The 14,176-nt window shown below is 39.2% G+C and overlaps 1 protein-coding gene across 1 annotated transcript; it reads right to left on the bottom strand.

The window, feature by feature from the left end:
- Positions 1-536: 536 nt before the first annotated feature.
- Positions 537-13,462, bottom strand: tmem38b (transmembrane protein 38B). The gene is made up of 6 exons (XM_044174552.1): positions 12,980-13,462; positions 4,785-4,941; positions 4,095-4,279; positions 3,859-3,946; positions 2,846-2,963; positions 537-1,424 (listed from the first exon to the last, which is right to left on the bottom strand). The coding sequence occupies exons 1-6, from the start codon at positions 13,101-13,103 to the stop codon at positions 1,119-1,121; spliced, it is 978 nt and encodes a 325-aa protein (XP_044030487.1). The 5' UTR covers positions 13,104-13,462; the 3' UTR covers positions 537-1,118.
- Between the last annotated feature and the right edge of the window lie 714 nt (positions 13,463-14,176).

Raw genomic sequence — 14,176 nt, forward strand, 5'->3', positions numbered from 1 at the left:
GCATACATCTGACATCTGTGGCATATTAAAGGCAGGTACATCATCTCATCTTTTGAACGTCTTTTGAACATCTCTTTTCTCTTCAACAACCCCCCTTCTGTTCTTAATTTGTATTCACAGGGGGGTTCTTTGCCGTCTGAGGTTACATAGATGAGAATTGGGGGGGATTTAGGGGATCTCTCTCCAGCAGCTTTTTAAAAGGGTGAGGTATCACTCAGGTGCTGATGTTACACTGATGCAATGTTTCAGCCTATAGAGGAGGTTACTTCTGGACGCTGTGCTGCTTTATATCAACTTACCAGCAGCTAATATAGATATCAGTTAATCTTTGAAAAATTATACTGTGAACAAATGTGCTAAGGGAGCTATAAGATGTTTGATGCTGTAATAATTAGGAGCTTTCTGTCAGGGACATACATATTTGAAAAATAAATATAATAATGATTTGTTTGATGCTTTAAAGTGAGGTAATATAGAGTTGGGTACAACTGTGTGATAAAGAGAGAGGCTAGAAATCACAAAAACACATTTTATACTGCATTTAAACCTGTTTATTCTCATGCTTTCAAGTGCAATTCAAAGCATTCAGCAAAGAAATACAATAAAAAGTTGTCTTCCATTTCGAAATGTTATACATTCAAGAGTGCAATTATTTAGTATAAATAGAATAAAATATCTGCATGTCATAGAATATAATCTCTCTTTTAAAAAATGTTTCTAACTATTTCAGAGTAGGAAATACAGCATTTACATGAAGCAGAATATATACAGACAGAAAAGGATACATAGACATTCATAGCATCAGGTGCACAGTATTGTTCCCAAAACCCAGAGATAAAATTAGCGCAGTTTGTGCTAAATATATATTAAAAATTAAGCTACACATTGTACTGTAAATGTGCAGTTAGCCCAAGGATAGTATGATGACAGCAGAAATAACACAGTACTTTAAGGACGGGGTGATTATCCCACAATAAGGTGCAGGGTTGGTTGGAGTCAGCTCCTTTTGAAATTGAATTTCAGCAGTCAGAAAGTCAGTCCTGACATGACAAATCTGAATCAGAAATGACTCCACAACCCAGCTTAGAGGTGAAAAGGCGCTATGGGGCAGAGGCTGACTAGTCGGTCTTCTTGCAGCTTGTTGTCTCTGCGTTCTCTGACTCCTCTTTGGCTTTGAGCGATCCACTTTGTCCCTTGATGGAAGAAACTGGTGTGTGCTCTCCCGCTGCTCCATTCTCACAGAACTTTTTGGTTGTTGCAGAGGAGGTCGTCGTCGTGTTGGTTTTGACATTATCGATACATGCGTTCTTTAGGTCGCCAGTGAGGACGGCATAAGGGGAGTAGCCGGTGAAGAGGGTCTTGTAGACAGCCGACTCGATGGCAGCGAATGGTGAGGCAGAGGAGCCTGTCAGCATCATCCTTGACTAAAAAAGAGAAGTGTGTCAAGACAGAAACAAAATGCGAGGAGAGAGGGAGAAATGTAGGTTTAGAATCTCACATTCCTTCACCATAGCAGCTGTCTTTAAAGCTGCTATAATCAATATTTTTAAATTAACAATGGATCACATGACTACTTGCATGTGAAAGGGGTCACTACAGAGAAGTATCAGCCGACTCTGCAGTTCCCCTAAACTCTATGGGGCTTTAAAGCGTCTTTTAGCTCATTGTTTTGGTTTTCCGGCCCACAGCTTTACTGTTTTGGTTCACTGTCACTGCTCATTTTCAGACACAGCAGGAAGCTGTTTAAAAGGCTTTAAAAACCTTCTGTGCACTGCCTGCTCAGCATCAAGCAGCAGGCAGACACAGTTAGCGACTAGCTGGTGAACATTGTGGAGCATTTAGAGCCAAATATTTCCTTCAGGAGTTGATGGAGACCAAAAACAAAGCTAAAAGGAGTGAATATTGGACTTGCATTCATCAGGTGGCCAGAAACACAACTTCAAATGAATGCTAATGTTGCTTCGTATCTGCTGGATATGTATATAGGCAGTTTGCCAACTTCATATGGTGATATGTCTGTGTTGCGTTTATAGCATGTTCCTCTGTCCCCAAGTTTTATTGCAGATGTATCATGTCCTCCTTTTTGAACACCAGAGTGACTGGATTTAACATCATGTGATGAGGTCAAGTCTCCTACAAATACAAGATGGCATTGGAAAATATATGCTTATGCTAATTGCCTATAGTGTGCAATTTTTTCTTGGAAAGCCAATGTGACACATACCTAGTTTACATATAAATACACTAAGTAAGTGGATAACATATTAGTATTTCATTCTCATTAGGGGATGAGAGTCTAACATCTGCATCATCAGGAACAAAAAATAATAAATAGCAGGTTCGCAACTCTTAAATCTGACGAAATGGCTTGGCGTTAATTTGACAGATCAGAGTCAGAGGGAACTAACAGAATGAGAGTTGAAAGAAGACATGGTAGATTTATCTGTGTCTCAGTAAAGAGCGCAAGTTTCCCAGAGAAGAGAAGAGAGCATGATGCAAGCTGATGAAAATGATGCAAAAGCCCTGGCCCTACGGGTAATACTGAGCTAATGTGAGTCACAACAGCCAAAACTTCAAAAAAGCATGGGGAGTAAGGTCATTTAGAAGACAAGACACCACAGATTTGGAGAGAGCTATGGCACCAAAACATGTTCTATACCTGAGTTAAGATCGAATTAATAAACAACAAATGGTATTAAATAGTTTTCTTATAGTTGTCATAGATAAGCAATGAAATGGACCAAAACACACTGCCCTGTTTTGGATCTGAATCATTACCACCTCGGGTATATATTCTCAAGGTCACAGTGTCAGGTATGAGTTACACCAAATACATCAGACTGACCTTGTTGATGACGGTAAAGGCAGTGTAGCTGAGCATCAGGTGGTGCTTCTGGAGAGGCAGGTAGTGGGTCTGCTGCAGAGCAAACAGCACTGCCCCTATCAGGGTGATCTTGGTGGGGCTAAACAAACATGCAATAAGAGAGTAGTTATGATATATGAATAAAAAAATATATATATATTAAAATGTGTAAAATAGTGAGGGTGATAACTTTATGCACACACTTGAAAGACATCACATTTTATATGCTTGAATTGCACAAATTAACTAAACTGGAGACGCACATCATCACTGTAGATATACATGGCATCCCCTTAAGTAAATAATTCAAAACCATTTTTAATGCTGCCTTAAGGTAACAAAGACAACATGTTTGATAAGACTTTTATATACACATAGGTGCCAGCTGTGGAATATCCTCAGCTTTGTTGAGTGTCTCCATCTTTGGTTTGGAATAGTTTGACATTTTGGGAAATACGGTTATTCCCTTTCTTGCCAAGAGGTAGATGAGATTATCGACACCACTCCCATGTCTGTAAGGTAGATATAGAGGTAGAGTCGGTTAGCTTAGTTTAGCTTAAAGACTGGAAGCAGGGGAAAACAGTTCTCCTGGCTCTGTCCACAGGTAACAAAACCCGCTTACCAGCAACTCTAAAGTTCACTAATCAATTCTTATATTTCTTCTTTGTTAAATCCGTGCAAAAGGGTAAAAATGATAAATTGTGGTTTACCAGGGGGGTTATGTGCCAGACTATTTCCTGTCAGGCAACCAGCAGAAACTCAAGGGAGTGACTGCGCCCGGCCAAGAAAAAGTCCGGCACACAACCAACCATAACACCGCAACTTGTAGTCATTACGTAAATAAGCGTATTTCCCAAAATGTTTAAGTATTCCTTTAAATTTCACATTACACTCAATACATCACAATACACACTCAGAGTGTATTTTGTTTTATAAGCACAAAGATAAGACAAAATCCCTGATGTAATATAAATAGAGTCCTGTAGAAGACTTACTAAGACATTTTGAGGAGCTCATTAGTCTCTGGTTTCCATACACCTCGAACAAGCTGCTCAAAATTACTTATCAGACCACCTCCAGCACCTAGTGTGGTTAGAAAAGAGACCTATGGTTGATTCAGATTCATATGGAATACATATTTGATATTAATTAAAACACTATTGTTACTTCGTAGCTCTTTCAAAACTATGTTATCATAAAAATCCTTCAGCATGCACCATCAGCTACTGACCTCTAGCCCACCCAATGGCAATCATGACCAGCAGACTGTCGTTGTATTTGCTGTGTGCCTGGGTGACCCCTCCGAGCACCTTCCACGTCCTGGTCACTTCCTTCATTCCTGACAGCACCAGCCTGAGAGGCAGCAGGGCAGCACAACAGTACACCAGGTCCATGGGGCAGTAGAACACTAGGTACCTGTAGAGACACATATGGCTCAAATAAGTAGTGCACACACACAAACATTTCAGCTACGTTCTGCATGTAAACTATGTGTTCATTAAACGTTTTGATAGTATCACCTGCCAGTCTCTGTCAAGTACCTGACTTCACCAGCAGAGGGCAGGGCACTGTGTATTTTTTGTGACAAGAGTGTTATTATATGTGCCACCAGTAGAGGGTACCAAAGGCCTAAGATTCAGAGATGGGAACTTTACAATCACTTCTCTGTTTCATTCAATGTCTTCCACATTTCATGCTCCCTTTACAGGAAATTATGCAGTTGCATATTTCTTCATAAGATAACCTCATTATTCTGTGTTTTGCTCCAGGGATGCAAAGAGGAAAGGACACTGACATGTTTGTGTATCCCTTTTCCTCAAAGTTGCAGAGGACTCTCACTAATCCTGCCTATTTCTGCTTCACTACCTCTCTCACTCTTTTCTCCATCCATAAACCATATGTTTCAGTCTCAGATATTTACCAGATGATTGAAGCAAGGAGAACACTGGTGCTGTTGGACAAAGGTGCAACAGCTGGCTCGGCCAGCATGATCCCAGACAGCACAGCTCCACCAAAACAGAAGAGCATGGAGCTGAACCAGCAGGCTAAGGGGCTGACCCTGGAGACCTCAAGAGCGCCTGCACAAGAACAGAAGTATATTTATCAGAGGGATCACTGTGGATTTCCTTGGGTCCCCTATATATGGTATATTTTCCATACATAAAGGTATTAGCATTCCTACAGGGTCTGTAAAAGCCTGGGAACATCCTGCACTCACTGTTGTTTAATGCCTAACAAGTTAGGCATTGAACATAGGCATGATTACTATCATTATATAAATCCCTCCATTACAATGAAGACTACGAGACAGGCTTTGTGGATATGAGTAACATTTAGTCTAGACTAAAAGGCCATTTGTGAAGTCTACAGTGTCGTTGTAGGAACCAATTCAACTTTAACATATCAGGGTATTAGAAAACAGTGGCGTTTGATACTTTGGCCTTTTCCCTATCTGATGCATGCTTCTCCTAATCCCTGGTACTATATAAATATTAACTAGTTAGAGCTTACAAATACAGGGAACAAACAGAGCGAGGTTTGTTAGACAGGGTTACATCATTTACGTCTGGGCCTACAGTTCAAAGTGCATTTACAGTTACAAAACAATATCAGTTCACTGAAGATAACCATTAGCAGCCCAATGCTCCCTCTGTGCTTCCACCCTGTTTAAAAAGAACACAGTATTCCTTTTTTCCACTCAAACCATTTACACGCTAACTTCAACAACCACACGAGTTACAGGCAACTGAAAAAGCATGTGACCTGCTGTGAATTATGATATTTGATGTTAATACTGTAAATCTTCACTGTGAAAGAATTATTATTTAGCTGTGTCAACACACTGAGATTTTGTATATCCTTTATATAACTGTTATCTACCTTTGCAGAGATAGTCCCATACTATCTAAGACTGACTTGTCTGACTCTACCAAAGTTAATGCTGCCAATGTACACTAGGATATATGTGTTTCACTTAACCTCAGACAGGTAGCGCTCAGGCAACCCTGAGCCAAATGCCCTGGGTCACTATGGCCGCACGCAGAACCATACTGGTAATCTGAGGATTACAGCCAGATTATAGACTCCTGGAGAGCCATCAGTAAACCAGGAGGATTTAGAGCTCTATCTGCCTCCTCTACAGGCACCCAATGGATTCAGTCTGAGTGGCTCACTTTTTAACTTTCCTTTAACTTCTAAAAGAATATGCAAATGATAGGGAAGCAATTTAAATCATGAATTACTGTTTTCTAATTTGGAGATATTTCAGAACATTATCATTTTGAAAAGTTCTGATGCTAAATCAAATGGAAAAATAACTGAATATGACACATAATATGCTGTTGTGACTATGACACTACAGCATACTGCATATTACAGGATGGACTACATCCTACTATACAGTGGTGGAAGAAATACTTAGATCCTTTACTTAAGTAAAAGAACCAACACAAGGTATCAAAAGTACAAGTACTCGTTCTGCAGTAAAATGTCCCCTGTGACTGATCTATCATTATATATCACTTTATTAGATGATGCATCAATGTGTAAGCAGCATTTTACTGTTGTAGCACTCCTAATTTCCTGCTGTCAATTGTGATATCAGCTGTTCTCTCAGCTGGTCACATCTATCCAATAGCACAGCAATACACATATATTGTTAGCCTATCATCTTGCTGCTGTCTTTTTAAATATGATTCTCTCTCTGCCTTTAATATGTTCATGCTGCTGTTATGCATGTCCCTCCACCTCCCCATCACTATCGCAAATTCATCAGCTTCATCACTTCATCAGCCTCAGTAGAGTCATCCATCACCACCATTACCAGTGTCTGGACTCCATGGGGGGATTTATCTTGCTGCTGTTCAGGGCAGACGCCCCTCGATTACAGAAATCTCCCCACAGAGCGCCAAAGACTTCCTGTCAAGACTTAATTATCACATATCATCTGTTATAAAAAAACAATTATCTTTACTTCATTCACTTGTCTCTCCTGATTGAACTTTATATACGGTCAGGTAGTTTTGTCCAGTGGTTTCCAACCTAGGGGTTGGGCCCCTCCTAAGAGTTACCAGATAAATCTGAGAGGTTGTGAGTTGATTTATGGGGCAGGAAATAAGAAAAGGTTCTGCAACAAATCTGTATTCATTTTTTTGTGAAATAAGGGACAATTTCCCCTATTTGGGCTTCAAACAATAAAACCATGTGAGAAGTTTAGGGGAAATGTCTCTTTGGTGGAACTGCTAACTTTGCCATGTTCTGTTTTGTTCTGTTTTGGATCACAAGCCAAATGGTTGGGAACCACAACCATTGACAATGTGTTGTATTTTATAAACCTTTTTTTAATGTAAAATCTTAACCTATTAAGTAACCAGTAACTATAGTTGTCAGATAAATGTAGTGGAGTAAAAGTAGAAAGTAACATAAAATGGATACACTCAAGTAGAGTACCTCAAAGTTTTACTTAAGTACAGTATGTTGTTGAACAAAACACTCACCTAGACAAACATTCTTTGATGCCTGTGTAGTCTCCATACCTACATTACAGGGTCACTATTATAACTAAAAGGTGGGGATTATTCTTTGTTTTACTTCAATTTGGGGGATAACTATCTTCTAAATTTTGGAACTACAGTTCCCATGATTTGGGGGCTTTGGGGGATGTAAACAGGAAGTATAATGTTGCCATGGAGTCAGTCAGTTAAGCCCTGAGTGGACACTTCTGGGACACTTTTGAAATGCACTGTGGCACGTCTGGTGGAATCCTAAGCATTGTCTATAGTGGCTGCGATCAGCTCCGGTGGTGTATTATGTGTATTATGTCTGCACGTTCAGATTTGACTGAGTTATGACTCAGAGACATATGCATTTTGATGTAAATTGTTTAAAGTACCTTAATAGCTCCCATGAGCTGTATGGCACAGCCTCTGCTGCTGCTCTAACTACTTAGCGGGCCAAACAAAAATAACTAACTTCCTGTTGTTTTTCGAACATCGGTATGCACCTGTTCCTTTCATCTCATAGAGTATCTTTACCTCACGTCTCTCCCCTCACACACCCTCTCGAACTCTCCCACGCCCCCCTGGGTAGGCATGCCTCACAAAACCTCTGCTATATACCAGAGGAATTGGAATAACTGGAATCAATGGTAGTGAGTGATATACAGTACAATATCAGTGTTAACAGATTTTAACTTTTTATTGTGTGTGATTTGAGTTTTGCAAGTGGCAACAGTGACACAACCACTTTTCCTTTTATGTGTATATGAACTCTGATGTAATGAACTGTTGTGGTTCAAAACTAGTTGCCACAGTTAGAAGAGGAGGAAGTTTGCAAAAAAAAAAATGGCAAGAAAAAATGCACCCAAATGTCAGATAGGAAAGAACAGTTATAAAATATGGCAACAGTCTAGCACCCTATCTGTCACACATATCCTTTTCTCCTGTGAGAGCCTCAGCCTACATGAATCCTGACACACATGCTATTAGTCCTTTTTGTGTCTTACAGCAGTTGTAGCACACAGTTCACAAGTGTAGCACATTGCTAACATAGTAAACAGCGTTGCTATGTCATCACAAAACAAACTGCTGCAGTCGTTGTCTGAGCCTGACTGGCCGAGCAGCAACTTTAAAGGGGCACAGAAATGGTGTTTCAATTAAGAGATGGCAACCTTTGCTCTATAATTTTTTACAAAGCATAATTTCAATCCGCATATGTAGTATATATGCAACAAATGCATTCTGATTAATTGACTGATTGATTTTTATTGATGAATATATAAGACAAACAATCCAAGGGATAACATGTAGTGCGTAAAAGACTTTTTCCCAACATGGTCCCTGATCTCATCAATAGTTGAATACTCTGAAATATAATACACTGCTTGGACTGCTCAGATTTGCTGGGCTACAAACACACCTTTACCAGATCAAGTTCCTGTTTCCTGGTTTGCATTTGAAGAAGACACATTTACAAGTCAAATTTGAGGAATACAGGCCAAGTACACCACAGCTGAAACATGTCATATTGCGACGGTTGTATTTTCAGTTCCTTTTTTCTCTCTTTCTTCCTCTCTATTCTTTTTTCTCTCTTTGTCTATCTCCAGTGGGAAGGTAGAGAGTGGTTTCATGTTGTGTTTCATCTCTCTTACCCTCAGTTCTCCCAGGAATTAAAACAAAACAAAGCCCTAATTCCCTTTTTGGAAATCTTTCTCTCTCCAGAGCCAGCTAAAAGAACTGTAATCTGAGATCAGTTTTTGTCAGTGAAGTCATTTTGAATGGGAACGGAGGCCTCTTATAAATGATCTTAGATAAGTATACTTACTGTACATGAGTTCATGAACAAAGGAAGGGGATATCGAGACAAGTCTTGTGGCTGAGAAACAGTTCAGTTGTTGTAGCTCTTTTAAAATGCTTTGCAGAATACTTATTATTTTATGCCTTTGTGTTCAATGCCTAATTAAAGAAGTGGTGTATTCCTATGTGAAGCTTTGGATTCATTTTATCTTATTGAAAATTACATTTTCAGAAAAATACTAATGTTACTTATTCGTTTGTGAACATGATGAGCAGCTCCAGCACTTAACTCTGAGACTGGACGCACTGTAGAGCAGGAAGGGAAGATTTAACACACGAAAGAGAAATGAAAGGGAGGGTTGGGTGGTTTATGGCATTCCTTTCCTTTTTGGGGAAGAAGAAGAACTGGAGCTGGTGCCCTGTGTGTTTTGAGTCTTGACTTTTATTCCGGTTTTACAGGGACACACAGGAAAAAAAATTAGGATTTCGTGTTGCTGACCTCTGGCATATTGTTTGTCCATATTTTTATTCTCTGTGTATCTCTCGTTGAGCTACAGCTAGATAGATGGGAGCAGAGGACGAAGGGTTAAAAGGTCACAGCAGCTCAGATGCTTCGCAAGGCAAGTTCGAAAATAGACTGTAGATTTACAACAGCGGGACTACAATGGACCGTGTGTGTGTTCTTGCGTGTTTGTGTGTGTGGAAAGTCAACTCACTGTGCAGTTAAAGTCCACCTGTCCCTGCAGACACTATCTCAGTGACATAACATAGTTGGCTCTGTGCCTGCCTTTGGTCTGAGCCGATACTATCGACTGTGGCTCAGTGAAACATTTGGTGTTTTAAAGTTAGGTTCCTTCACTCACTCTGTCAATGCTGTCAATGCTGTCAACATAGCAAATGTGTGCAAAATCACATACAGTATAAAAACTGATGTTGTACTTCACAGCTATAGTTACTTTGCAGATTAGGATTAAACATAGGATTTAACATACAAAATATATGATCAGTTTATAAATTATGATCCATTTCTATAGATTAAACTACCCAATGGATTATAAAGCTGTTAGAATTAGCTCCATCCCGACCATAATGATGCATTAGTAATAATAATACAGTACATTTTGCTGATAATACTTCTTTACTTTTACTTACAGTTTAATGGAGTATGTTTACACTGTAGTATTACTATTTTTTACGTAAGCAAAACATCTGAATACTTTTGCCAACACTGAACAAAACTCTTCACATGTATTTAAGGAAACTATAGTGACTCATTGACTTATTAATTGACTAGTTTTTAATAAACGTTTGCTTGGAACTACTTATTTGGAACAGTAGTTTATAAAACAATAGCATGATATGATCAAATCATTATGATACGATTCCACTGAAATTCAACAAATTATAATTAGTGAGTTATAGCCCAGCCCTAAACATATTATATCAAATTATATCAATATAATGTGTAAAGTACACATTAGTACACCCAACACGGCATAGTTTGAGACATGGATCAAGATTAATTACTGTTACACTGAGAATCTTTATAATGAGAACTAGCAGGCTCACAGAAGCTCACAGACAACAATTAAAAAGAGAGAGAGGCTTGAGGTGGAGAGCATTGTCTTACACGCAGTGACGTGTCCAGACGTTTTTGACTGGGGTGGCCCAAGTGGGGCACTTGCGCACGCACACACATGTGCTATGAGATAACTTCTGTTATGTATTGGCGCTATATAAATAAAATTGAATTGAATTGAATTGAAATGCCAGAATACCATTAATTTACCATTTCTGTCTCCACTACTCATATCTACTTTAATTACTAACATTACAGTATCTTACTGTTTCTTACATTCCTGTGTTTAAAATTTTTATTTAAAAGATAAATAGATCACAACAGCATCACCATACAACTGTAATATAAAGCTTCCAAAGTTTATACTTTAAGTCCTCAAAAATAAATTGTACCTCCAAAAGTAGGCTACATACAAAAGAAAACAATGCACATTCAAAAACAGACAGCAATGGTTTTAATCAACATTTTAAAGTGGAAGTAGAAAACTTTTGATCATAACAGAATATAGTCATTTTCACCACTGCTCATTTTAGAAATCACATGTAGCAAGTTTATTAGAACAGCATTTGTTGGAAAGCTAGACGCTGGTGGCTAATGAGCTATCACAGGCTGTATGCAGTAAACTGCAAGCTAATGTTAGCTAACTCGCTAACCTCAATGGGAAATTATAGTAGTAAGCTAAAAGGATAGAAAAGCAATGGAAACCGGAAGTGCAGTAGTGCCCTTATGAAAGTCGGAACAAACTTTTAAATTAGGCCTTGTAGATCTAATATGAGTGAATATTCAGCAACTGGATTGCTTATTTCTTGTCTCAAATTTGTTTAGAAACAGATTTTGGTGGACTGTTTAGGTGAAATAAGTGAAAGTTTACGTAGCCTACTTCATATAGCAGAACCCTACTATGCATGCTCAAACCCCATTGGCTCACAGAACTAGAGGACTGCAGTTGGACCCTTCTCCGCCCACCGCCGGGCATGATCCTTGGAAAATGAAGGCTCACTAGCTAATGCTGGCAGCCAGAAGCAAACATCTATGATCCATTGTCGGTTTGATAAGCAGACAGCAGTAGCTATCGCTAGCTAGTTGAAAAGTTGTTCGTACAAAACAAATAATGCGTGAGTTTCTTGTGTGCTCCCCCTTATAATACTGTGAAGTGATTCACTGAATTAAAAAGTGATTGACAACTGGTTCAGGCGCATATTGGTGAAATTAGTTTTTGACTGACAGTGGATTGTAAGCGTCTGATTGGCCAAATTAAAAAATTATTGACAGTTACCACGCCTTCTTAAAGTCCCCGGTCTGCAGAGATTGAATCTCGATGCTTCAAAACGGTAGCCCACAAACCAATGGGTGACGTCACGGTAACTACATCCACTTGTTTTATACAGTCTATGTATGTATCAGGGGTGGCCCAGGCCACACCCTGGACACGCCCCTCTAAAATCTTCCATAGGTGTGAAACTGGGTTGCAATCTGGTGACTGTAAAGGCCACAGCATTTTATTCACATCATTTTCAAACTTACAAAACCATTCAGTGAGGCTTGGTGCACGGAAGCATTTGACATTTTTCTCCTTTAATTTGTCCCTTCTACATATATATAGATCATTATATATATAATGATCAGTTTTTGTTGAAACGGTTAAGAGGTGTTGATTCAACTTTATAATCATTCAAAGAGGTGTTTTCATTATTTAGCCTACCCTCATTAACGATATAAATGGGGTGGACAAAATAATAATAAAATAGAAACAGCTGTTAATAAATACATAAATAAACAATGGATAATAATAGAAATAATAATAAATAAAGAATTCACAGAGGTTATTATGTAGCTTTAAATAACAACGAGGCTAATATTATGCGATTAAAAACTCACAGCGAGGCTGGTTTGACAAATGTTATTTAACGTCCTTATCACAAGAAAAGAACACAACAGAAGAAAGGAGGGGGCGAGATTATATGCACAAATTAAAACAGAATAGATTCATTTTCATTAAAGTTATCCCTCTAAGTGTAAGTGTGTTATCATTCAAGTTGTAACACAACATCCCTTGTGGCTGTGTGCCATTCTGGTGGACCTTGTGAAATACCAGGATAGCAGTTGTCCTGTTATCGAAGTTTCACCAGATCAAACTTTTGCAAAACAAAGCAAAACATTTGCCAGTTTGTATGTTTTTCTACAATAAATGTCGTGCCTGGGAAAGCAGTAATCATGCGCTTGCACTTTGCGTCAGCCACTTACCTGGCTGCTCCCTCAGAGCCATGACTGACACGAGATAGTGCGCCATGTCAAAGTATGGAAACATGGACAAGTTTGCCAGCCCGTGGGACAGCTCGTCTAAATGCAGCAGCCCGAACAAATCCATCGTCTTATTTCTAAAGCTCTTCAACGAGAGTAAGATAGTCTAGCTAATCCCAGCGAGGAGTTCAAGTTGAGAAAAAGGCACCGGTCCAACTCAGAGCATCAGGACAGGACGCTCGGCTTCCTCCACGGTCCGTCAAGTCTGACACCAGCCGGCGGGCCAAACAGCTGTCCGTCTGAGGATTCACTGCTGCCAAGTTGCCCCAGTTGGTTGGTTGACTTTAGAGATCGCCGCTCGTCGCCGGGGCAACAGATCTATATTGCCTGAGGATGGTCATCATCGGTGTTACCCCATCGACGAGGTTGTCATCAGTCCATCTAGGCGGAATTCCTGCTCCGTGTTCCGCCATGCTAGTGATGTGGCAGGCGGAGCCAGAGCGGCTTTGTGATTGGAGGACTGAGAGCACGGCGAGCCAATCACGTGTCAGAGTGTGGCTTTATGGGGTGATGCTACAGGTCTTTGTAAAAGCAAACAGACCCCCACACATACACACACAAACACACCAAGTATGGATCAGTATTGTAGTAACCTACTGTTGTCTTCTTCTGTTTTACATAACAATCATATAGGTAATAAAAAGCAACAATGACCGGTAGCGCTTTACATTACAGCTCGGTAATAACATAGTAATAGTGGGGTAACAGTTTGATAATAAAGATGTAATAATTAAGTAATACCGTGTAATTAGCCTACCAAAGGAATAACCAGATATTAGCTTGGTATTAACAATGGGTAAATATGGGCAATTAGACAAAGGGCAATAATGGAGAAACACATTTAAAGATAGCAACGAGGCAAAACTATTTAGTAAGTTTATAGTCATATTTTGGTAACAATGTGGTAACCTGCTAACAATAAAATGGTTATATCAGTGCAATACTTAATAACATTAAACATCGTCATATGGTGACATTAATGGAGTAATAACCTGATAATAATGAGGTAATATAGGTTCATGTTTTCACAGTATTATAGGCTACTATCAGCGTAATACCTTCAAAATCATATGGAAGTCAAAATTGGTAATTACCATATTATAATGCTGAAATTCATCCTCCCTTATGTTCCACGCATTC

This window comes from Siniperca chuatsi, linkage group LG18 (assembly GCF_020085105.1).
Source record: "Siniperca chuatsi isolate FFG_IHB_CAS linkage group LG18, ASM2008510v1, whole genome shotgun sequence".
NCBI lineage: Eukaryota > Metazoa > Chordata > Actinopteri > Centrarchiformes > Sinipercidae > Siniperca > Siniperca chuatsi.